Below are 24,321 nucleotides of genomic sequence, written 5' to 3'. Positions count from 1 at the left end.
ACCTGGGACCTTTCAGTCCGCAGGCCGACGCTCTATCCACTGAGCCAAACCGGTTTTGGCAACATTTTATTAATAGATAAGTAAATTATGATAGGTGTGTAAAATGGAACATTATTAAACAGCCTTGAAAAGTGTGGTGTTCTGTATCTACAGGTAAGAACAGATCACAAAAACATTCGGATGATCAAACCAAGGTGTATATTTTTCTGCATACATTTTTAACATGTACAGCATATCTCTGAAAGGATATAAAGAGTCTGTTCATACTGTTTGCCCTGGAGAGGGAATTTGGTTGCCCTTGGTGGCCAGGGTGGGAGGGAGGATCTCTGCTCACTGCATTCTCTGGTTCTGTTTGAATTTTGTACCATGTGTTGTTATCAGTTTCAAATGTGTGATAAATTGCTTATAAAGCAGCAGTGTTTGAACAACTGTTACTTTGTTTCTGACCCTTCCCACTGCTTCTCAACGTGGGCCAGGTGGAGCAGCCCCTTCAGTAAGCATGAAACACGCCCTCATCATGGATGAAGTAGACGGCATGGCAGGCAATGAGGACAGGGGAGGAATTCAGGTAATGAAAGCATTGTATTCTTGGTTTTTATTTATTTATTTAAAATATATTTTTATTGACTTCAGAGAGGAAGGGAGAGAGAGACAGAGATAGAAACGTCAGTGATGAGAGAGAATCATTGATCGGCTGCCTATTGTAGGCTCCACACTGGGCATCCAGCCTACAACCCGGGCATGTGCCCTGACCGGAAATTGAACCTTGACCTCCTGGTTCATAGGTCCACACTCAACCACTGAGCCATGCTGGCTGGGCTTTACTCTTGGATTTTAGTGCGTGTTTTTTTCACAAAAAATATAAAGAACTAATTATTATGTGGTATCTGTGGCAATTAAAGCTTGTTGCTGAGTTGGTTTTTAAAACTGAAAATGCATATATTGTGTGGTATTTGTTTTTTTAAAAATAATTATTTTTGTGTTGCAAATTTGCCTTTTAGGAACTAATTGGCCTGATAAAACATACAAAAATTCCCATCATTTGTATGTGCAATGATAGAAATCATCCTAAGATTCGCTCTTTGGTTCATTATTGTTTTGATCTTCGTTTTCAAAGACCTCGGGTTGAACAGATTAAGGTATGATGTTTGGAATTTTTTTCCCCATCACACTATCCTATTTATTTAAAGGTCAACTTTGAAAGTACCTGATAAATATTTTTAAAATATCTGATTATATAAGTTTAAAAAAGAAATCATTGAAGATTCTCCTTTGTCAATTTTAGGGTGCTATGATGTCAATTGCATTTAAAGAGGGTTTGAAGATTCCCCCTCCAGCTATGAATGAAATAATTTTGGGATCCAATCAAGATATCAGACAGGTAAATTAAATATATATTACATGAGAATTGATAATTCTTTTGAATTAATGCTTTAAAGCTGTTTGAGGAGAGGGAGTGGAATATATTTTTATTGATTTCAGAGAGGAAGGGGGAGGGGAGAGATAGAAACATTAATGAAGAATCATTGATTGGCTGCCTCCTGCACACCCCCTCCTGGGGATCGGGCCTGCAACCCGGGCATGTGCCCTGACCAGGAATCGAACCGTGACCTCCTAGTTCATAGGTCAATGCTCAACCACTGAGCCACACTGGCTGGGCAGGAGTGGCAGTTTTGTCCCACCTTGACAGTATCTTATTTGCAATTCTCTTAGGTTTTACACAACCTGAGCATGTGGTGTGCACGAAGCAAGGCACTAACCTATGACCAGGCCAAGGCTGACTCTCAGAGAGCCAAAAAGGACATCAAACTGGTAAAGTAAATTTCCATTTCTTACTTAATTCTGGTTGGGCTTAGTTCCTTGACACACATATAGAACCTCTGGATATTTATAAGAGATATAGACAGCTGTTAAAAGTGTTTCTAATTCAAATGAAATGCTTTTCAAGGACTAGCAATGTATATTGTAGATTTTGAAAAGGGGAAGTTTTACATTATAATTATGCATCAATAATTATAAAGTGGCTTTTTCACAGTCCTTGATGTATGGATTTCATTCGTGTTTTTAATGGGTCTGGAACTGTTAATGGTTTAATAACCTCCCTGAAATTAGAAGTCTTATCGATGATCTCTGTGTTCTATTTCACCTAGTCACTGCTTAGAATTTATTAGTTAGAGCAAGGGTCCTCAAACTATGGCCCGCGGGCCACATGCGGCCCGCCGAAAACATTTATCCAGCCCGCCGGGTGTTTTTGCCGCCGCTGTGTGCATAGGAATTTGTTCATAGTTTTTTTTTAAACTATAGTCCGGCCCTCCAATGGTCTGAGGGACAGTGAACTGGCCCTCTGTTTAAAAAGTTTGAGGACCCCTGAGTTAGAGCAATGATTAAGCAGTATTTTCCCCCCTCCCTTTAAAAATATTAATAAAAAAAATTACAGCAATTTTAGGCTCACATCCAAGTTGAACAGAAAGTACAGAGATTTTCCATATACCTACTGTCCCCAAATACATACACCCTCCTCCACTGTCAACACCCCCATCAGAGTGGTACATTTGTTTAACCGATGAACCTACACTGACACATCATTATTACCCGAAGTCCAGACTTCACATTTAGTGTTGTACATTTTGTGGGTTTTGACAAATGTCTAATAACGTGTATCTGCTATGGTAGCATACTAAAAATCCTCTGTTCTGTATATTCATCCTCCCCTGTCCCCCTGGAAGTCACCGATCTTTTTACTATCTCCAATAGTTTCACCTTTTTGGAGATATTATGTAGTTGGAATCATACTGTGTAGCCTTTTCATACTGGCTTTTTACTCGGTAGTATGCATTTAAGGTTCCTCTATGTCTTTTCATGGCTTGATAGCTCATTTCTTTTTAGTGCTAAATAATATTCCATTGTCTGGATGTACCACAGTTTGTTTATTCACCTACTAAAGCAACTTCTAAGTTTAGAGCAGAATAAAACTGCTCTAAACATTCATGTGCAGGTTTTTGTGTGATAGAACTTTTTAATTTATTTGAGTAAATACCAAGGAGTACAGCTCCTGGATAGTATGATTAAGAGTATGTTTAGTTTTGTAATAAACCACCAAACTGTCTTTCAAAGTGAAGCCATGCATGAGAGTTCCTGCTGCGCCACATCTTTGCCACCATTTTGTCTTGTCAGCATTTGGATGTTGGCCCTTTCTTTTTAGGGCCCATTTGATGTTGCCCGGAAGGTGTTTGCAGCTGGAGAGGAGACTGCTCATATGTCGCTTGTGGACAAATCCGATCTCTTTTTTCATGATTATTCAATAGCGCCCCTCTTTGTCCAGGAGAACTACGTACACGTGAAGCCTGTAGCTGCGGGGTGAGTGCTCAGAGCTAGTGAGGGTTAGAGTTGGTACCCTCCCTAACCCTGCGAAGGCCAGAGAGCCGAGAGGGAGGGGAGTGGAGTATACACAGTGGTGTAATCCAGACTGGTTTCTGTCCTGCAGGGGGGACATAAAAAAGCACTTGATGCTTTTAAGCAGAGCAGCAGATAGCATATGTGATGGTGACCTCGTGGACCGGCAAATCCGGAGTAAGCAAAACTGGAGTCTCCTGCCCACACAGGTAATGCTCTCCTTAAAGCGCACGCAGGCTCTGCTTTAGTTCAAGAGAACAAAATAGCTGTCAGCTCCTGTAGTCATTTGAAATACCAGAAAAACATTATGGCTCTTATGGCAAAAATGCCATCTGGTAGAGACCAAAACTCTGTGGTCACTATTGTCTATTTCTTTTTTTTTTTTTTTTTTTTTAATATATTTTATTGATATTCTACAGAGAGGAAGGGAGAGGGATAGAGAGTTAGAAACATCGATGAGAGAGGAACATCAATCAGCTGCCTCCTGCACACCCCCCACTGGGGATGCGCCGCAACCAAGGTACATGCCCTTGACCAGAATCGAACCCGGGACCCTTTGGTCTGCAGGCCGATGCTCTATCCACTGAGCCAAACCAGTCAGGGCAATTGTCTATTTCTTAATCTGGCCTTATTTTTCAGTGATTCAGAATGGTTTTATGTAAATGGACATGTGGAAATTAGGAACGTTAGATTTTGGTCATAACTAAGATGTGAGTCAAAAGTTTTATTTGCTCTCCCTGGCTGGTTTGGCTCAGTGGATAGAGCATCGGCCTGTGGACTGAAGGGTCCCGGGTTCTATTCAGTTCAAGGGCACATGCCCGGGTTGTGGGCTCGATCCCCAATAGGGGGCGTGCAGGAAGCAGCTGATCAATGAGTCTCTCTCATCATTGATGTTTCTGTGTCTCTCTCCCTCTCCCTTCCTGTCTGAAATCAATACAAATATTTTTTAAAAAGTTTCATTTGCTCTGTTTTATCTTAAGAACATTTCTTTCTTTTGCCATTCTTGGCTCTCACAGATGGTTACTAGTGGCTTTTTCCTGAACTGCAGCCAGGGGAGGTCAGTAGCCACTTTCTAATATGTGGATTCTCATTTTCTTCTTGCTAAAGAGGCAGCTGTGTATTGGTACTTTACTTCGGTTGATATTTTTTACTCAAAATAGAATTTGGTCAAAATTCATAATTAAGGGTACTTGTTTTGCATATTTATACAGTATTATTATTATTTATACAGTAATAAACAAGGGACTTCCAGCGTCTACTCTTCTCTGAACCCTACCACACATTGTTTGAAAACAAAAAAACAAGGACTCATTCTGTATATAAAGAATTCTTTCTCATGTTTTAAAAGTGTTCCTTTTTTTTTACCTAATACTTGTGCTTTTGAGAATTTATCTTAAAGAAATAATTTTAAACACAGAAAAAGCTTAATGTACAAAAATATTCCCGAAAGCATTAGTTCCGAAAGCAAAAAATTGGACAGACTCTCCCATGTTCAGTAACAGGAGAATGATGAATTATGGTAAAATCTCTTGACTAGACTATTATGCCACCTTTGAAATTATTTGTAAAGATGAACTAATGTGAAAAAATTAGTTAATTAGTAGAATAAAGCAGCATACAAAATGTATGTATAATTCCAGCGTTTAACAAGTGAAACCCTGGATATGGAAGATATTCAAGGACGCCCCTTTTCACTTTCTCAGTTTGCTTGACTCCATAACGGTTAGGGTTTTCATGCTCTGGTCCACCTGTGCTATCAATAGCTTGTGTTAAAGGCAAGCATGGGCCTCTCTGACATTGGCATCTACAAGGTAACTGGTGTCATGGGATCAGTTGGTTGAGGAGGCTGAGTTGGCAAGATGATCTCTCTTAGGGCCATGTGTGTTTTGGAATAAGGCATTTACCATAATCAGTTGTTTTCTCTGGAATAAGTTTTCCACACCCACAGATCGGAGACAGAGGGAAAGGGCCTGACTGCCCTGGAATTAGGTATGTGCGACATTGATGCTTCATTTCCAAAGACTGCTTGGAAGCTAAGGAAGCAACTTTGTACTGAATTTAAATTGTGGCCTGCACTTGATTTTTCCCCAGGCCATTTATGCCAGTGTTCTTCCTGGAGAGTTAATGAGGGGGTACATGACTCAGTTTCCCACATTCCCCAGCTGGTTGGGTAAGCACTCCTCTACAGGCAGACACGATCGTCTTGTGCAGGATCTAGCATTGCACATGAGTCTCAGGTAAGTGGTAAAACTCCATTTCTGGTATTTTATCCGTGTAATGTATTTAGCGTTTATCTAGTAAGGATAGCTTTAGTGAAGAGATTTATATTTTAGTTTTGATTTTATTGCCAAGTAGATAAATACTCCTGAATAAGTGTGTGTGTGTGTGCGTGTGTGTGCGCGCGCGTGCGCGAGCTTGAGTTTTATTATCCAAAATCATTGTAACACTTATTTTATCACTAAAAGGATACTTTGGAAGAATAAGCCAGGTGGTAGAAATGTAATAACTTTAAGATACATTTAAAACTGTATTCCTCTGAGATAGTGCTATGATTATAATGCCTATTACTAGTAGTCATATACAATATCTCTGCTTCAAAATAATTTAATTGGAAAAAGGGAACCATATAGATAAATGAACTAGTTTTTACCTATCCCAGTAGTAAAATGACCTGGTCATTTGGGATGGAGATACAGTTTACCTTTAACAGGAAGTCAATACTCAGATGATTGAGAACCAGTATGTTTGGAGAAGTTTAAGGACGTTCAAAATTCTTACTTGGTACAATTTTGTTAATGTTTAAAAACTTAGAAAATGTGCATGCATACACATATTAAGTGAACTTTAGGGGTTTACTTTTAACCATGAAAAACTACTTGAGCAGTCTTACTTATCTTTCTGGTCTGGGGAGAGGACATTAGTATTTGGTTCACCCTTGGCTTTTGGTTAAAGCTGAACTGAGTTCTACTTCCTGCTCCACTCCCTCTTAGCCTGTGGCATGAGCCTTTTGTTGCCACCATGGTGTTAGTTTTCTGTTGCTGCTATGACATATGACCAAAATTCAATGGCTTAAAACACAAATTCATTCCCATCTTCAGATGGGAAGACTATCCTGGATTATTTGGGTGAGCCCAGTGTAATTGCAAGGGTCTTTAAAAAAAAGGGGGGCGGGGGTTTGCAGTGCCAGAGAGAGATTGAAGATGCTCACTGCCACTTTGAAGATCGGAAAAGGGACCGTGAGCCAAGGGATGCAGGCAGCTTGTGTAGCTGGAAACGGCTGCTTTCCCCTGCTGTCCTCACTGGTCCAGATGTGGCCTCTCAGCTTTCTCCCTGCTCCCTGTCCACTGCTTGTTAATATCAGGACCCCAGTGCCCTAGGGTGTCCCCTGTGGTGCCCGTACTGTGCTCATGTGGATTGTGAGCACTGGACTTTCAGTGTTTCATGGCTGTCCTTTTGGATGTCTGCCCCCTTCTCCCGTTTGACAGAACATTTCTGGGGGTAGGAACTGAGGCTCACTCCCTAGCACATAGAATTGCTGAGCAAGTGTTTCTTAAGGAATCATATATAGGCCACTGTCATCATCAAGCACATCTGTATTGAGCCTCTCAACTTGTGAAGTAAATGAAAATGTTCCTACTTAACTCTTATAGCCCAGGTTTCTCTTTTTTAAAAATGGAAAAGTGTGGTTTTATTACTCTTAATCTATTTTGGGTCATAGATGCCTTTGAGAAGCCGAAGCTTTGGTCTTTATTCCCCCCCAAAATGCACTAATGCACAAATACAATTTCAGGGGAAGTAATAGATTTTTGAGGATAGGACCCTTGATTTAGACCAGTGATGGCGAATCTATGACATGCGTGTCAGAGGTGACAACGCAAACTCTTTTTTTTGGTTGATTTTTCTTTGTTAAATGGCATTTAAATATATAAAATAAATATCAAAAATGTAAGTCTTTGTTTTACTATGGTTGCAAATATCAAAAAATTTCTATATGTGACACGGCACCAGAGTTAAGTTAGGGTTTTTCAAAATGCTGGCACGCTGAGCTCAAAAGGTTCGCCATCACTGATTTAGACAATGCTTTTAGACTTTACTAGATGTAATGTTATGTGATCCTACTAGAAGGTAACAGTGATGTAACAAATTACAAGACTAATTTTGGAAAAGGTTTGATGATTGTCTTGGGCACTGGGCTTACGGCTCATACTTGTCTTCAAGTGTGCTGGATTATAGGAGACAGACTCAGAGGAAACAGCTGGGTGACTTAAAATGGGAGCAGTTTGAACTCTCTGCCTAGTTAATAAAGCAGTTGTGGGCCAGGTGCTAGACTTCTGATAGGGGAGCTGTGTGGGGTCTTGTGACTCAGACATTCAGTTGCCTGAAGGGAGGAGCATGACCCATAGGTAACTTTTATTTATTATTATTATTTTTTAAAAATATATTTTTATTGATTTCACAGAGGAAGGGAGAGGGAGAGAGAGAAACATCAATGATGAGAGAGAATCATTGATCGGCTACCTCTTGCACACCCCCGACTGGGCATCGAGCTCACAACCCGGGCATGTGCCCTTGGCTGGAATCGAACCTGGGACCCTTCAGTCCACAGGCTGACGCTCTATCCACTGAGCCAAACCAGCTTGGGACACTGGTAATTTTTAAAAGGATTTTCATTTCCTTTTTGATTTTAGTGTGGGTCCTGGAGTCAACAGCTTTTGAGGTCTCTTGTTTGAAGTGTATATAGATATTTAGTTGCCAGTTATAGATATTTGAGGATGGTGGCAGCTGGGTTGGAAGATTTAGGTTGGCGACATTGGAAATATTGTTTCGTTCATCTATTTTCTGTCTTTAAGCGACAGTGTTTAAATAGAAAGAAAAACAGCCTTTTCGTGATACCATTCTAGTTCTCAGCCAGTTAGAGACTGCTTTTCTGTCTTTCCCTGGCCAGAATGCAGGAACATTCTTGGCAGTTTATTAGATTTGGTGAAAACCCTGCTCTAGAATTAAAAATTTCAGAGTAACAGTGTTAGGAAATGCGAGGGAAGCTTTCATATGTAATTTTGTGTGTTACAATCCAGAGAGCAAAAAGTTTTTCAGACCCTTCTTAGGAAGTGGTAGTGGCACTTCAGGTAGGCAAGCTCAGTGACTTTTAGGGATGCTTTTCACATTTGGAACTGGGAACGAGTAACCGTTGGCTGTGAGAAGTATGAGCACATGGAAGCACTGTTGTTGCCTGGGCCTTAAAGAGTAGGATGGAAGCAGAACCTCCATTTGTGGTTTGCATGCTCTGATGCAGGTAAGTAAAAAATTCCCTTGGAGTGTGTTGGTGTCTATACATGACCCTGCTGGGGTAGCACCAGGCTTTCCCTACACCAACCGTGAAATAGTAGGCATTCCATTGTGCATTATTAAAAGTGGGTTGAACTCCCATCTGATATGCACACTGTGACTTGAATTGGTGGTAGTTTGCTATTGACTACAGCTGTGTCTCTCTTGTTTTGGTTTAAGAACTTACTCCAGCAAAAGGACTATAAATATGGATTATCTGTCACATATAAGGGATGCACTTGTACAGCCCTTGACCTCACAAGGGGTCGAAGGAGTACAGGACGTTGTTGCCCTTATGGATGCCTATTATTTGATGAAAGAAGACTTTGAGAATATCATGGAGATTAGCAGCTGGGGAGGCAAGCCTAGTCCCTTCTCCAAGCTGGATCCCAAGGTAAATTGTGTCACCCAGTGGCTCTCCATCACTGTAATTACCGGGTTTGTATTGGGAGTACTTCATAGGTGTTTTATGTGCTTTAAAAGGTTTAGCTTTTTCAGTGCTTTTTGCTTCTATGGCCCGTGCTTTCCAAATATACTATTTGAGTATGATATTAAGAAAAGACTTCTGGATTTAACTTTACAATTTGTATGTTTATCTTTGCTTTATGCTGAGTGGAAAAGCAAGATGTGAAAGTTGAGGAACAAATATAAATATATTCCTTATAAGGAAGGGTGGGGCAGCTGAGCCAGGCGGAGGAACCGAGGAAAAGAAGTGCTAACTGGCTGAGGAGTGCTACACTTAGTCTGCCTGTTCGGTGGATTCAGTAGTCCAGTTGGATAATCTGTTGTGTAGTAATGTACCCCCTACTTCACATAATGAGCATGAGAAACCTAAAGTGACATAACATGAGTATGTACTATCTAATACCTCACTTTGTGCTTGTTTATTTGGTGATGTTTTAGAAGACGTTCTCTGTGGCTTGCTTCTCTGGAATTCCCACCTGGCTCAATGGTTGTGGGTACAGGAGACATCTACAGTTAGCATTCATGGACTAATTCTGCAATGATTAGAAGCTCAGTATTAAGGCTTTTCAAGTTATTTAGTATATTGAACTAGCCACTATTAGTAAAAGTATTTTGTAAATAAAGGCCTACTTTAACTTGTACCTTATTGTGAGCCTTTTTTGACTTACTGATTACTGACTAACTTTATCACTTGTAGAATTGCAGAGAGCACTGAATTAGGTAAAAATGATGACTTAAAAGTCATTTTTTGGGTCTGCCTTAAAGTTTCCAAATACTGATTATCTTTTTGAGTCATGGGCTCTATTAAGAATATGAAAAATATGGACCTTCTCCATAGAAAAATGCATATATATAAAATAAATATACACACATGTGTATAAATATTTTGCAAATCATTTTAAGGGGCTTCCAGGGTCTTTCAAAGCCTTTAGGCCTACAGAGTTCAAAAGGATTATCTGGCACTTAGATTTGAGAAGTCCCCTCCTTTTCCTTTCTTTAGGTGAAGGCAGCCTTTACGAGAGCTTACAATAGGGAAGCCCACCTGACTCCGTACTCGCTCCAGGCAGGGAAGGCCCCCAGGCACAGCACCGGCCCAGCGCTGGATCCTGAGCACAGTGAGGAGTTCCTGGAGGATGACTCCCAGTCTGATGAGAAAGAGCAAGACGCGGTGGAAATGGATGCTATGATCAAGGTAGGACTTTAAGCTACAGAGAGCAGCTCTGATACTCCCGCAAACTAGTGTATTTTCTCTTGCATGATTTACCTTCAGAAATTATTCAGGGCCTGCTTAGCAAGTAGCAGAGTAAGCTCTGAAAATACTTCTAAGTTTTTTTGTTCATCACAGTTGAAGGTGGAGAAGGTATAGATTCACTTTTTAAAACATCCTCACCTGAGGATATGTTTATTGATATTTTTGGGGGGTGGGGGGAAAAGAGAGAGAGACATCGATGTGAGAGAAACATTGATTGGTTGCCTCCTGCATGCGCTCGACAGGGGATTGAACCTGAAACCTAGGTATGTGCCTTGGCCAGGAATCAAATCCACAACCTTTTTGCTGTATGGGATGACACTTCAACCAACTGAGCCACCCACTCAGGGCTAGATTTCACTTTTATAAACAGCTTCTAATAATAGTGGAAGAGCCAAAAAGCAAAATATAGGCCATCATATTGATGGTCATATGCTCTGTTAGAAAAAGTAAGATTTTTACTTTTTTGATCATTGGTTTGTGCTTAACCCACACACACAACCAAGAAAATCATTTTCAATGAAACCATTTCTCCCTTCTGTTATTTCTGTTTTGCTATAGCCACTGAATTGCCTATAGAAGTTTTTCAGAGCAAACATCCTTTTGCTGGAATAGGTTAGAATCATTTATGGTATCATCCCACTGTTTGCTATAGCAAAGGAATGTAGTCTGTGTCCTCCTGTATCGTGTGCGTATCCTTCTCGCCCTCTCTGGCTTTGTATGTGCAGCGGTCGGAATAGTGGCCTTCACCAGTGTGGCTCCTCTTCCTGTCTAGTCTTGTGTAGACATAAGAGGTTGTCTCCTCCCTTCTCCTCAAACTGGGCATGTTTAGACTTTGGAATCTGAAACTGAAAGAAAAGTAACTTTTTACCCTGTTTGTAAATTACGTCTTACTTATTTTGTCTTTCCTAAATATATCTATGTTCTAAATCCAAGAAACTGCATTCATGAAGAACATATGTTGGTTCTAGATTTTAAATAGCTTTTTAGTTTTATGGCTATCTTCTAAAGGCTACAAGTAGTTTATTGAAATTAAGCTCATTGGGGGTAGCAGTAGTTAAAGATACATACATATTTGCAACCTTTCTTCTTTACTAATTAAGTTGCAGGTAAAGATTTTTATAGAGATGAACTTACTTCATTTCCTCATAACACAGTTATTAATTATTTTCTGCATCTTTCCCTCCCAACAGAAAAAGACAAAATCTTCAAAGCCTTCAAAATCAGAAAAAGATAAGGAGTCCAGAAAAGGAAAAGGAAAAGGTTCAAAGAAATGAAACTGTTTTTTACTACTGACAGTCACTTTTTACTCACCCTGTTGACCAGTCTAGCTGGTCTAGAGGATGCCTTATTTTTTCCAAAGGAACCATAATAGGGCGACTGAGTGGTCCCATTATCAGTGAATGGTGGTACAGCTAGCAGGATGCAACCGGTAGGCTGATGTACACCTCTTATAGAGGTTGATAGGACTGTGTGGGTCCTCCACTGTCCCCTGTCCATCTAATTCGATTGTGCTTCAAAATGACTGTGTATAATCAGAATTAGAAACTACATGTGGGCTTTGGAATTAGATTTTATTTAACAATAATATGCCTGAGAACAGTGGTACTAAGGCAGCTTTTGTAAGCTTAACAATTTATTCTAATGTCCTGAACTTTTTTTAAAGATAGTTACTATTATGTGGTGAAATTTTGTAAATAAATCATAATACAAAATAGTCACCACCTAGAACTGGGTATTCTTTTTGTACATTGTCAAGTATCTTGCAGAATGTAAATTAGGAATAAAAATGTCCCATATGGTACATGTATAAATTCTTAAGCCTATCATCTTGTATAGTAAAATACTATGTTGGTATATGACTTTCCTTACTAATTTGCAAATGATTGGATAAAAGAAGTTAATTTTACTACTAACCCGTTATGTGAAACAACTTTGGCAATTGAAGAGTTAGCACTCTGATTTCCAACTTCATTACGGCTGTGAATGCTGTGACTAGAATTTCATGGCGATGCCTTTTAGTTATTACTAGAGGGTGTGGCTGCAAAATGATGGCTGGTCATTCCTATCCTTCCTGAGTCTCAACCCATCAGTAAGTCTCAGGCTTACTCTGGCGTGGGACAAAGTGAACACTGGCTTTGGTTTACTTTGTCCCTGGGAGATGGTTCTATTCAGTGATGGAGCCCACAAACCCTACTGGAACTTTGGGTTGTCACTGTCCTTGCTGAGTGGCCCCGAGGCTGTGGAACTGGCCTGGAGTTTAGGTGTCCAGCTGCTTTTAATCTTGTCAGTGAATGCTAAGAGGTATGTGAGGAAAGGAATGTAAAATCAGGATCAGGAGACTGATTCCTGTTTCTAAGGAATGGAGAGTCTTGTTTGGACGGTTAGACATACATTGAAAGTGTATTTACCATGTGAAAAATGTCTTTCGTGGAGATTAAGTTCATTATGGGAACAAAACATTGCCTATTGAACCGCGCCCCTCTCTGTTCAAGCCTGGCTTGAAACTTCTGCCTCAGTGAAAATTCCCTTGATTGACGACTGCCTCCCCTAACCAGGTGGCTGAGCTTGAGTTTCTTACACATGCTTTCTATTTCTGCTGCTTTTGGATATGCAGGTCATATCTGCCTAAGTACTCTGTGCTCCCCAGCAAAGGGACTAATATCCTTGCAGTCAGAACAACGAACAGTGTCCTTTACTTGCTCATGACTTTAATTATAAATGCTCTACCCATGATTGGCATAATTTTTGTAGTAAGATGAATAACTTTGCTTTTAGAATTAGAGATTATAAATGTGCTTTTTAAAATATGAGAATGACAAGATGTTTGACTCCTGGCTGAAGCCCTCACGACTCTGAGGTGTGTGGCCGAGGTGAATGCAAGGTAGGAGCTGGGTTCCACAGCAGTATGAATGTGAATCTAAGGGGTCTGTATCCTTATTGGAGCCAGTAGAGGCCACACTTTATCTTTGCAGCATAAAACGGCGTACTTGCTTTTTTTGGAGATGCATTGGATGGATGTTGGCCATTTTGTTATCTATAACAAACTACTATATCCCCCATCTTTTTAAATCTGGCAGTTCATGAATAAGGAGTGTCTTCCTAAGTGAGTTCTGGTACAATTATGCACATGAATGAGTGTCTAAGGCCTGAAACTCCCAGAATATAATGTACTTCACCTCACAGATCCCAAGTGCCAGCGGCTCTTATTCCTATACTCTTATACTACCCCCATAGTGGGTGGGTTTATTGGTAATGACTTGTGTTGTAGCACTTAGGGGGGGAAGAAAAGGTCATAGAGCTGGAGGCATCATGCATGTGGATACTTGGATTGTCCCCTAGGCTTGCAGGCACCTCTAGTGCTCAGAATGCTGGTAGCCATACTGCAAAGACATCATCTGACACATTCGAAGTTAGGCCACACTACTCATTTCTGTTAGCTGCTTAGCCTGTGGTTACATTGGCTTTGGATGGCAAGGAAGCTTGTCGGAAGAGTATGGTGTGTGATATGGGGAAGGAATGCTCTAAGCACCTTGGGGAAGACGCTGAATAATTTTGTCTTCAGGGGAAATCAAATGATTTAATTTTTGTGACAAGAATTCCATAGTACACAGTGTAACAACTCAGGACTATATATATAATGACTATAAGCTTCTAGTTTCATTCTCTCAAATATTTGATTTTAGTGGTTTTGGGTGTTTTTATTTCAGGGCTAAATAGTCTTGATTTGTGTAAACTTCTTATTTCAAACTTTTAACAGTGTTAAGATCTGAGCTGCACAATGTACTTTAAGCTGCCTTCTTTTGTCTCCAAATCCAGAGAAACATTACAAATATCTAGTTAGCAATTTTATTTTAAAGGACATACTTCAAAAAAGCTGAATATTTACAATTATGTCATAGGTGACTATTAACAATGCAGAACATATAATCTGTAAGACTCTGAAGAGGAAATATACGAAGTGAAATAAACAGCAGTGTTATATGTTACTGTTTTGTCACTCTGTAGAAGTTGAAAGGGGCAACCTGGAAAGGTCACCTTGGTTTTTGTCTTCTGTGCCCGGGAAGGTCCATCAAGGGCATAAACACAGCCTCCTAGGAAAATGCTGTCTTCCCAGGAACATATCTAGAAAGCACAACAAACACAGCCACGTGCCTTTAGAAGGGTTTCAGGAAACTGGCATTTAGTGATAAAGCCACGTACACTGAAGTTTTCTTGCTTGCTTATGGACTGTGGAGCAGGATCTCTACATTCCCACGTTAGAAATCTTCAGTCTGTCATCAGCATTGTGTTTCAGTTGTGGCCTTGCAACTGTCTAAAAAGGTGTGAGGAACCCTCGTGCACTGCTGGTGGGAATGCAGACTGGTGCAGCCACTGTGGAGAACAGTATGGAGTTTCCTCAAAAAACTAAAAATGGAACTCCCATTGGACCCAGGGATCCCACTTCTAGGAATATATCCCAAGAAACCAGAAACACCAATCAGAAAAGATATATGCATCCCTATGTTCATAGCAGCACAATTTATTATAGCTAAGATTTGGAAACAGCCTAAGTACCCATCAGCAGATGAGTGGATTAAAAAATTGTACATCTACACAATGGAATAATATGCTGCTGTAAAAAAAGAACACTATCATTTGCAACAGCATGGATGGACCTGGAGAGCATTGTGTTAAGTGAAATAAGCCAGTTGGAGAAAGATAAATATCACATGATCTCATTTGTGGAATATAATGGACAACTTAAAATGATTAAAATAGATCCACAGACAAGCATGGAACAACTGTTGAGTTTGGGGGGGAGGGGGGAGGGGGTAAGAGATCAACCAAAGGACTTGTATGTATGCATATAAGCATAACCAAAGGACACAGTAGGGAGGCAGCTGGGGAGAGGTCAATGGCGAAAAAAAGGAGACATATGTAATACTTTCAACAATAAAGAATTTAAATTAAAAAATAAAAGATTAAAATCTAGGAAGACCCCCCCCCCCGCCCCCCCGCAAAGGAAAAAAAAAACCCCAAACTCCAAACCCCAAAACAAAACAAAATGGTGTGGACAAGCTGTTGAACCTCTGATGGACCATCTTACTGGGAAGAATGAGAAAAACTTCTGAAATGAAATGGTTGTTAAGAATTCCTTATCTAAAAGGAGTCAGTGAACAATAGCTTCAACCAGTACTCAGCCTATACAATAAAAGCCTAATATGCTAAGTCTCTGACGGTTTGCTATGAGGCACACTGACCACCAGGGGGCAGATGCTCTGACCTGTAGATTAGCTTGCTGCTGGGGTCCGGCGAATTGGGGCTGGGTGAGATGGGCTGGACATGCCCTCCTGTGGTCCCTCCCCAGCCCCGATGTGCACTGGTGGGGTCCCTTGGCCTGGCCTACGTCCTCTTGCAATCTGGGACCCCTCAGGGTATGTTGGAGAGCCGGTTTCGACCCGATCCCTGCAGGCCAGGCCAAGGGGCCCCACCAGTGCACAAATCTGTGCACTGGGCCCTCTAGTTGTATAATAAAATATTTATAGTGACTTTTGCAAAAGGTCATGCATAATCATGCACTGAGCATATCTGTGAGTAGCAGTGATACCACAGTCTAAGACTCTACAGAGGATTATTAAAGACAGTGTTCTACTTTGGGAAGTGGCAGAGTTGCAAATGAATCCTTCCACAGGTAACACTATGTTTTATCTTCAGTTTATAACGAACTAGAGCAATCACTGTTTGATTCCTGATCAGGGCACATGCCCCGACTTGATTCTTGGTGAGGGGCTTGCAGAAGGCAGCTGATCAATAATTCTCTCTCATCATTGATGTTTCTATCTCCCTCTCCCTCTTTGAAATAAATTTGAAGGGGAAAAAAAATTCTGCCAACAAACAGGTTGGATGAAGACTGAACCTCAGGTGAGATTACAGCTCTAACCAACAGTAGCCTTGTGAGGCCTTGACCAGACCACCAGCTAAACCATGCTTCCACTCCTGACCCACAGATGGCAACACAGGGGGCTTTTGAACTACTTTCTCCTACAGGCACAGCAAATCTACAGTGACATACTGAATAGTTCCCTCTGAGTGAAATCCAGGATCTAGCCAAGTGACACTTACACAGCAAGTGAATGAGAAAACCCACATTGAAATGAGAGACAGAATCTTGCTATAAACCCCACAACTTCCAGCTTCGTCCTGAGGAATGAACGGTTTGGAGTCCACAGCTGGCATCCTGCATTTTAAGACTCTCACCTAAGAGACCCCCAAAACATCTAGCTTTGAAAGCCAATGGGCCCTGAATCCACAAGACCTACAACTAAGGAATAGTTCCAAATGGGATTGCATGAACCCATGTGGCCAGCACAGGCAGCAGACTGAAATGCATCCAGTCTTTCTGTGAAAGAGGTCTATTTGCTTATCTTGAGAGCTACAGCCCAAGAGCAGGCTTGGAGTGTAACATATATCTGGGGCAAGTACAGTACTCCCCAGAGACTTGCAGGCATCATCTTCGTACTCTCCCTCTGCCCCGACTATGGTCTCTGGTGTCTCCCAGAAAGGACCTTGGGTACAAATTTAGTGCTCTGGTGTTCGCTGCTGCTTTCCAAGGGACACCATTTAATTGCAGAGCTTACTTTCACAGGTCCCTAGGACTGTTCCAGGGATTGTTTTTAACCTGCCACCGAGGCTCAACACAGGCAGCTGATAGAAATGCTTAACCTTTCCAGAAGGAGGCCCATTTGCTTATCTTAATAGCTGTGGGCTTTCACTCAGCCTGAATCGAGGTGCTGACTGAGATCCTCCCATTTGGAACACATATCTTGGCATTCCCTCAACCACTGGGGCCATAAGAACTAAGAAGGCTATTTGGACAAACACAAAGGTTTGAGAGATAACCAAGAGTTAGGGCAGGTTGAATAAGGTTCATTCCCCACACAAAAGCACTCCATGACTGGGAGAGGTGGCTTTTTTATCTAAAGCATAGACACCAACAAGGAATATGTTAAATGAAAGGACAAGATAAAACCTCAGAAAAGTAGCTTAACAAAATGGAGATAAGTAATTTACCTGGTAAAAACTCCTAATTAATGGCCATAAAGATGCTCATCAAAGTCAGGAGAACAATGCATGGACCAAGAGAATTTCAACAAGGAGACAGAAAATATAAGAAAGTACCACACAAATCAGAGCTAGAGATATAATAACTGACCTGAAAAATACAATAGACAGGCTCCGTAGCAGACTAGATGCAGAAAAAAGGACCAGCAAACTAAGGCAGGGCAGCAGAACGCATCCAGTCAAAGCAACAACAGAAAAAAGGTAACACTAAGCAGACCAACATGTGCATTACAGGAGGACCCAGAGGAGATGGGAGAGAGAAAGGGGCATAGAACTTCTCTGAAGAAATAATGGCTAAAAGCTTCCCTAACCTGGAGAAGGGAACAGAGACATCCAGATCCGGGAAGAGTTCCAATAAGAGTAACTGAAAGAGGCCCACACCAAGACATGTTACAATTAAACTGCCAAAAGTTAAAAAAAAGGAGAGGATCTTAAAAGCAAAAGGAAAGCAACTTGTTAAATAAAAGGAATTCCACATAAGACTTTGCAGATATTTCAGCAGAAACTTTGCAGGCTGGAAAGTGACATGATATATTTAAAGTGCTGAAAGGGAAAAAATAACTGCCAACAAAGAATTATCTACCTGGAAATGCTGTCCTTCAGAATCGAAGGAAAAAAGAGTTTTCCAGACAAGGAAAAGCTAAAGAAAGGAGTTCACCACCATTAGACCAACCTTACAAGAAATTTTAGGACTTCTTTAAGTAGAAATGACAGGGAGCTAATTAATAAAGGAAACCATGAGAGTAAATTTCATTGGTAAAGGTAAATACATAAATTCAGAATAACCTAATGTAATATTGGTGGGTTAATCACATAAATCTATGAAGGTTAAAAGACAAAAGTAGTAAAAATATTTAACTACAATGATGTCTTAAAAGCTATACCACAAGATGAAAAGATGCAAATTATAAAAGAGAAAGAACTCATGGACAAACAGTGTGGGGATTGCAGGGGCGGGGGGGGGGTGGGGAATGGGTAGAGGTGGAAGAGGGTTTAGGAGGGATAAATGGTGATGGGAAATACAGTAAACTGATGACTTAACGGACAAAATTTCTGGTCTGTATGTCATGTGAAAATTAACACCCTGTTAATTTTGAAATGCTTTTAACTAAGAGTTGCTTATAATTAAATTAACAGGTTTTTTTTTTGTTTTTTTGTTATTTGCTGTTATTTTTAACAAATTTTAGTGAATAGGCCATATGTTGGAAAAAACACCAGTAATTTTGCCTACATAAATAAATATTACATATCTGCTACTACAGTCTACATTTAAATCCAAGAGTCACTGCTCGCAAATGATGTTCAGCGAATGATTCGCGCATGATCACACTGCATTGTGCGCAGTAATCGGCTCTGTTGTCCCATTGTGACTTTCTGCAGCACTTTTAATGTGAGCCAGCTGATGTTCAACATGCGCTATTGCGTTCACATTGAGAAAAAAACCGTGTGCATTTATTTATACACAGTGACTGGTGTAGGCACACATTTACTAGACCTATTTAGTATAAATTTAAAGTTATAGTCATATATGTAGGAAACTTTTTTGTGAAATTAAACTTTTCATACATTCTTAATTTTTATTACACAAATGTGTCCACACAAGTGAAAATAGGTGAAGTAACTAATTTGCCAATTTTTAACACATTCGGAAAACTTTATTATACAACAGACTTTCGGCTCTAATGGACAGCCCCTTGCCCAAATTAGTCCTCATTATATCGAGGTTTTACTGTAAAGAAAAAAAAAAATAGAATGTGTGTGGGTGGGTGGAGAGAGTAAAAATGTAGAGCTTTAGAATGCATTTGAACTTAAGTTCTCATTAACTTTAAATAGACTTATATGATGTTTCATGTAAGCCTCATGGTATCCACAAAGCAAAATCCTATAGTAGAAAACACAAAAGATAGAGAAAGAATTCTAAGGCTGCCACTACAAAAAATCAGATTACAGAGGGAGAGTGCAAGAGAACAAAGGCGCAAAGCATTGACAAAACAGCCAGAAAACAATTAGGAAAATAGCAGTAAGTCCATACCTAGTGATTACTTTAAATGGACTAAATTCTCTGATCAAAAGACAGAGTGGCTGGCTGTACAATTGGAAAAGTCACAAATATGACTCAACAGCCTGCCACTGAACAAACTGGGTCAAAAGAAGAAAAAAAGCCAAACGATAAATAAGAATATACCTTGAGATAAATGAAAAAGGAACTACAACATATCAGAACTTACGATATATAGAAAAAGCAGTTCTAAAGGGAAGATCTGTGCTAAATGCTTACAGTTAGAAACAAAATCTCAAACGACCCAACCTCACAGCTCCAGGAACTAGAGAAAGAAGAAAAAGCTATGCTGAAAGGTAGTGGAAGGAAATAATGGTCAGAGCAGGAATAATGAGACTAAAAAAGATCAATGAAATCAAGAGCTGCTTTTTTCAAGACAAAATACCCTTAGCCAGACTCACCAAGAAAAAGAGCACTCAATCAGAAGTGAAAGAGAGACTACAACTGATACCACAGAAATGCAAAAAAAGATCGCAAGAGACTACTATGAACAATTACATACCAACAAATTAGAATTAGAAGAAATTAATTCTAGAAACAACCTACTGAGACCGAGGCATGAAAAAGTAGAAAATCTGACTAGACCAATTACTACTAAAGAGAGTGAATCGGTAATTGAAAACCTCCTGACAAACACTTAGTGATACCTTATGGCCCAGTTGGAATCCATGAGGCGGCTTGCTCCAACAATCTTTGTTACTGTGGAGACTACAGCCTGCATGTTAGCATTAAGAAAACGAATCAGAGGTTTTGTTGTGCTCAAATCTGACAAACGACATGAGTCACAAAAAGGAGCCAATGGGAATACAAACTACAGCTGTGGACTCTGCCCAGGAAGGGGAGGTGCCTGGCACTGACCTGCACATGCCACTCACGGCTCCACCTCTGTCTGCAGGTACTGGGTGCAGTCCGAGAGCTTTTCCAGTTGAGCAAAGTTCAATCTTTCTGAACACATGGGACATGTGCTTTCCGTGTTCAGTATGCTGTGTAGAGATGAAAGGCAGAATAGATTAAATATATTTCTTTTCCTTTGGGTTATTCTGTGAAAAAAAACGACTATTCCTATCCACATCTCTTAGTATATGTTCATTATGCAATTTAAGAATTAGAGAAATTATATATTTATGAGAGGCCCAGTGCACGAATTCTTGCATGGGTGAGGTCTGGCCAGCTCACCCCGATTGGGACTGATTGGGCCAGGCTGGCCGGGGGAGGGGCTGTGGGCAGTTGGCCAGCCAGCCCTGCCCCCTGGTCAAACTCCTGGCCAAACTCCCGGTCAAGGGGACAATTTGCATATTAGGCTTTTATTATATAGGATATGCACAGCCCATAGATACAAGCAACAGGGCAGTGAAGTCCTGGGGGGTGGGGGGGGTGGGGGCTGGGAGGAAGGGGAAAGGGGGAGGGAATGGGAGATATCTGTAATACTATCAACAATAAAAATATATTAAAAAAAAAAGAATATTCAGTGTCATGCAAGATCCCCTTTAAGGATAATGTTTTCAAAGGTCAGTAGTTCTTCTAAGAAGACAGTTTGAATCTTTAGAGATCTTTAGGAACATGAACAAATAAGGAGGTTTCAGATCTAGAGTGGCCGAGTGACAGGCCTATTTCTGGACAAACCCGAGAGCTAGTGAAACGATGCACACTTACATCTTAAATTCTGAGTACAGAGCAGGGAAGTCGCAATGTGGACACACTGTCCAATCATCCCTCAGCATATGTCGACCCTAAAACAGTGCATTTAAGAGTAAAATTCATCTTCAGTTTTAAAGCTCCACCATTATTCAATTATAATAATTGGATTGCAGTTAAAGCTAGCACTCTAAATTAGGAAATTATTGATAATTCACACAGGTGGAAACTGACTAGAAAGAGATGGCATCAAAAGGACTAAAGCCAGGTTTTATGTGTCAGACTTGTGTGTAGAAGAAGTCTTCAGTTTTGAGAAACATTATCTAAGTTGCAAGGTAAACCAAATTGCAGGTTACAGAGCCGAGAAGTGGCGGAAAAAGGATGTAGGCGCAGGCCCATCTGATCCCTCATGTGTGCTGCACTGCCCCCCAGTGCCTTCTAGATATTCACTTAAACAATTATATGCTTTGTGGTTGTTTTTTAAAATTACCATATCCTTTGAATATAACTTCCAGCTTTGTTGACCATAAAATTATATGCTAAAAATTGCAGGAAATCTGAGGGACTGCAATTTCAGAAGTGAAAAATCTGTTGATACATCACATATTCAAATGGATTATAAATAGACATGCAAAGAAAGGGAAATTATTATAAAGAAGCTTACTGTTGCAATGCAATATGGGATGTTGTTTTTACAACCAGGACAGAGGAGTTCACATTCTGGGAGAAGAAATTTACAAAACGGACATGGGGTAGTGACCTCTTCTGTCTCGGAGGTATCTGGTCTCCTGTGAGGAAGAATCACGTGTCATTTAAAAACACTTCATTTTCCATGTGATATGGACGGCAGAGAAAAGGCGTATTTGGAAAACTAGGAACGTGACACATACCTACTTCCTCCCAGACTCTGAGGCCCACACTGTAGCACAGGGAGGAGGAGGAGGGTTGGGAGTGGTCAGGTTGTAGCATTACGTGGGCCATTCTGGGAGTGGAGTTGAGGGCACGTTAAATGGCAGAGAACATGGGTGGGTTTGCTGTCCTCTTCCTTTGTCACTGGCGTGGTGAGCTTGCTACCCCTTCTGTCCAGCAAAACTGACAGTGGCAATGTCTCCTGTGCTGCCCCACACGAGCGCCAAGCTCTTGAAATGTGGGTAGTGTGGCGAACTAAGTTCTAAGTTTAGTTTAAATTTAGTGACCTGTGGCTGCCAGGAACCGCACTGGACCACACAGCTACAGAGCACCCTTGCATGGGGGAATAGCCTCTGTTCGAAGGAGCGCCTAGGACAGCAGGGTGCTGGGCTGCGGGGATACGTGTGCTCTAGCATGGCCTCCCTCCTCGCTCCGTGCTGGCAGGCAGGCTGGGGTGGTCTGATTTGGTGTGAAGCTGCTGAGGGCTTATCACCTTTTAAAGGGCGTGTTCATGTGGCCCTAAGCTTAGAGTTCTCTGCCAGCTAACAAGAGGGAACTGCTTCCAGCTGCCATCGTTGCAGTGCAGGTGCGGTGGTCAACATTCAGGTACACTGGGTGCTGGTCATAATGGACCTAACGGATACCCCAGTGTCATCTCTACTTTGAACAAGTGTAGCGTGGAATCGCTATGTGGTTGGAACGACTCTTTCCTTCTGTAAACACTAGTGCTTTTTCCTCTGGGGAACCAGGCCGCTGCAGCTTTGCGAAGCTGTGCTTAGGTGCCTGGGGGCCTCCACAGGGTGTGGTGTGGAGGTGCATTCTTCTGGCAATAGGGTGTGTAATTACCAGGTTTCTTACACTGAGAAGTGTTTACTCTTTGCCCCTCTGGGCAGACACTGAGGCCTCCAGACAGCCCCCTCCTCGCCAGCCCTGTTGCTTTTCCTCAGCAGGATGCTTTGCAGCGAGAGGTAGGGTACTGGCCAGCGATATGTGAATGGATTCCTGGGGGTGGGTCCTTTCTAAAAGGCAAAGACCTCGCCACCTTTTATTTTCCCTCTGCTTCCTGCCTTGAATGGGGCTGTGATGTTGAGTGGTGGCAGACAGCCACGTGGAGGGACTCTACGCTCCGGACAGCAAAGCTGGACGACAAAGGGACCGGAACCCAGCAGCACCAGCCCTGGGCTCCAACGCCTCGTACGTGAGTCAAATCCCGACTTGTTCAGCCACGTGGGGTTTCTGCTGCTGGTGGCTGAGTGCGGTCCTAACTGCCCCCCACCCCACCCCCTCATGCAGTTCCTGCTGCCACCAGCAGCTGCATCCTGAAAGAGGCGCCTGTGAAGCAGGACAGACAGTGGGCGCCGCCGCCGCGTACCTGACCATGGCCTCAATCTTCTTCTTGTATTTGGCATCGATTTTGTTGCGGTGCTCGGGTCTCATCAGCATGGCGGCGAATCGGAACGCCGAGTGCTTCAGGCCCGCTCGGTGACACTCGATGACCGTGGACGTCAGGATCGGCACCACATCTGCAATACGAACGGGGAGAAAGCAGTGTCCCTGAAGCGGGAGGAAGGCTGGGCCACACCTCTGAATCTGCCTTTCCTGGCAGAGAACGGAGACGTGTTTAACGAGGGGCAGCCAGGCTAACTGCTCATCGACTGTCTCCCCGGATGGTGCCGCTCTGCCTTGTCACCCAGGGCCTGCACTCCCTGGGGTCACGTGTGTCCTTACACTCCGCGGACACACTCGCGTTTGACAGGACTGCTGGTGAATGTAGGAGAGATCAGTCCTTTTATGCACTAACCTCTGCATGCACCTATTTCTTCAGGACAGATGCCCAGACGTCGGATTACTGGCTCAAAGAACATGACCTTTTAAAAAAAACTCTTGGCACAAACTGCTTTCCAGAAAGGCCATGCCAGTATCCACCCAGCAGCAGTTACAAGTGCCTGAACTACGGCGGCCTTTGCCAACTTGGTATATAATTTTTCATGTAACAAAAAAGAACACATTTAGAGAATAGGTGTTGGTGAATTACGGCCTGTGAGCTAAGAATGGCTTTTACATTTTTAAGTGGTTGGAAAAAAAATCAAAAGAATATTTTGTGAAATTTAAAATATTTTGTGAAAAATATGAGATTCAAATTTCAGTGTCCAAATAAAAGTAAAGCTCTGTTGGAACACAG

The 24,321-nt window shown here is 41.5% G+C and overlaps 2 protein-coding genes across 13 annotated transcripts in view; one reads left to right on the top strand and one right to left on the bottom strand.

The window, feature by feature from the left end:
• RFC1 (replication factor C subunit 1) overlaps positions 1–24,321 on the top strand; it is a 121,517-nt gene that overhangs the window by 70,204 nt on the left and 26,992 nt on the right. For 5 of the 7 annotated variants that reach the window (XM_036331488.1, XM_036331499.1, XM_036331480.1 and 2 more), the window contains 10 exons: positions 477–568; positions 1,002–1,139; positions 1,286–1,381; positions 1,714–1,812; positions 3,203–3,357; positions 3,485–3,602; positions 5,485–5,630; positions 8,899–9,112; positions 10,184–10,375; positions 11,626–12,242. In XM_036331488.1, coding sequence (XP_036187381.1) covers positions 477–568; positions 1,002–1,139; positions 1,286–1,381; positions 1,714–1,812; positions 3,203–3,357; positions 3,485–3,602; positions 5,485–5,630; positions 8,899–9,112; positions 10,184–10,375; positions 11,626–11,709 — 1,334 coding nt within the window. In that variant the 3' untranslated portion in view covers positions 11,710–12,242. Of the gene's footprint in view, positions 1–476; positions 569–1,001; positions 1,140–1,285; positions 1,382–1,713; positions 1,813–3,202; positions 3,358–3,484; positions 3,603–5,484; positions 5,631–8,898; positions 9,113–10,183; positions 10,376–11,625; positions 12,243–24,321 lie in introns of those variants that run through there. The other 2 variants (XM_036331484.1, XR_004971353.1) reach the window with 2 other exon arrangements.
• The window catches only part of WDR19 (WD repeat domain 19), a 75,779-nt gene continuing 65,727 nt past the window's right edge, over positions 14,270–24,321 (bottom strand). For 5 of the 6 annotated variants that reach the window (XM_036331457.1, XM_036331451.1, XM_036331468.1 and 2 more), the window contains 5 exons: positions 23,512–23,662; positions 21,895–22,018; positions 21,249–21,325; positions 20,454–20,578; positions 14,270–14,806 (listed from right to left, as the gene is read on the bottom strand). In XM_036331457.1, the coding sequence (XP_036187350.1) occupies positions 20,467–20,578; positions 21,249–21,325; positions 21,895–22,018; positions 23,512–23,662 (464 nt within the window). In that variant the 3' untranslated portion in view covers positions 14,270–14,806; positions 20,454–20,466. The remainder of the gene's footprint in view (positions 14,807–20,453; positions 20,579–21,248; positions 21,326–21,894; positions 22,019–23,511; positions 23,663–24,321) is intronic. The other variant, XM_036331456.1, reaches the window with a different exon arrangement.

Source organism: Myotis myotis, unplaced genomic scaffold (assembly GCF_014108235.1).
Source record: "Myotis myotis isolate mMyoMyo1 unplaced genomic scaffold, mMyoMyo1.p scaffold_m19_p_1, whole genome shotgun sequence".
NCBI lineage: Eukaryota > Metazoa > Chordata > Mammalia > Chiroptera > Vespertilionidae > Myotis > Myotis myotis.
This window is presented reverse-complemented; position numbering and strand designations above follow the sequence as displayed.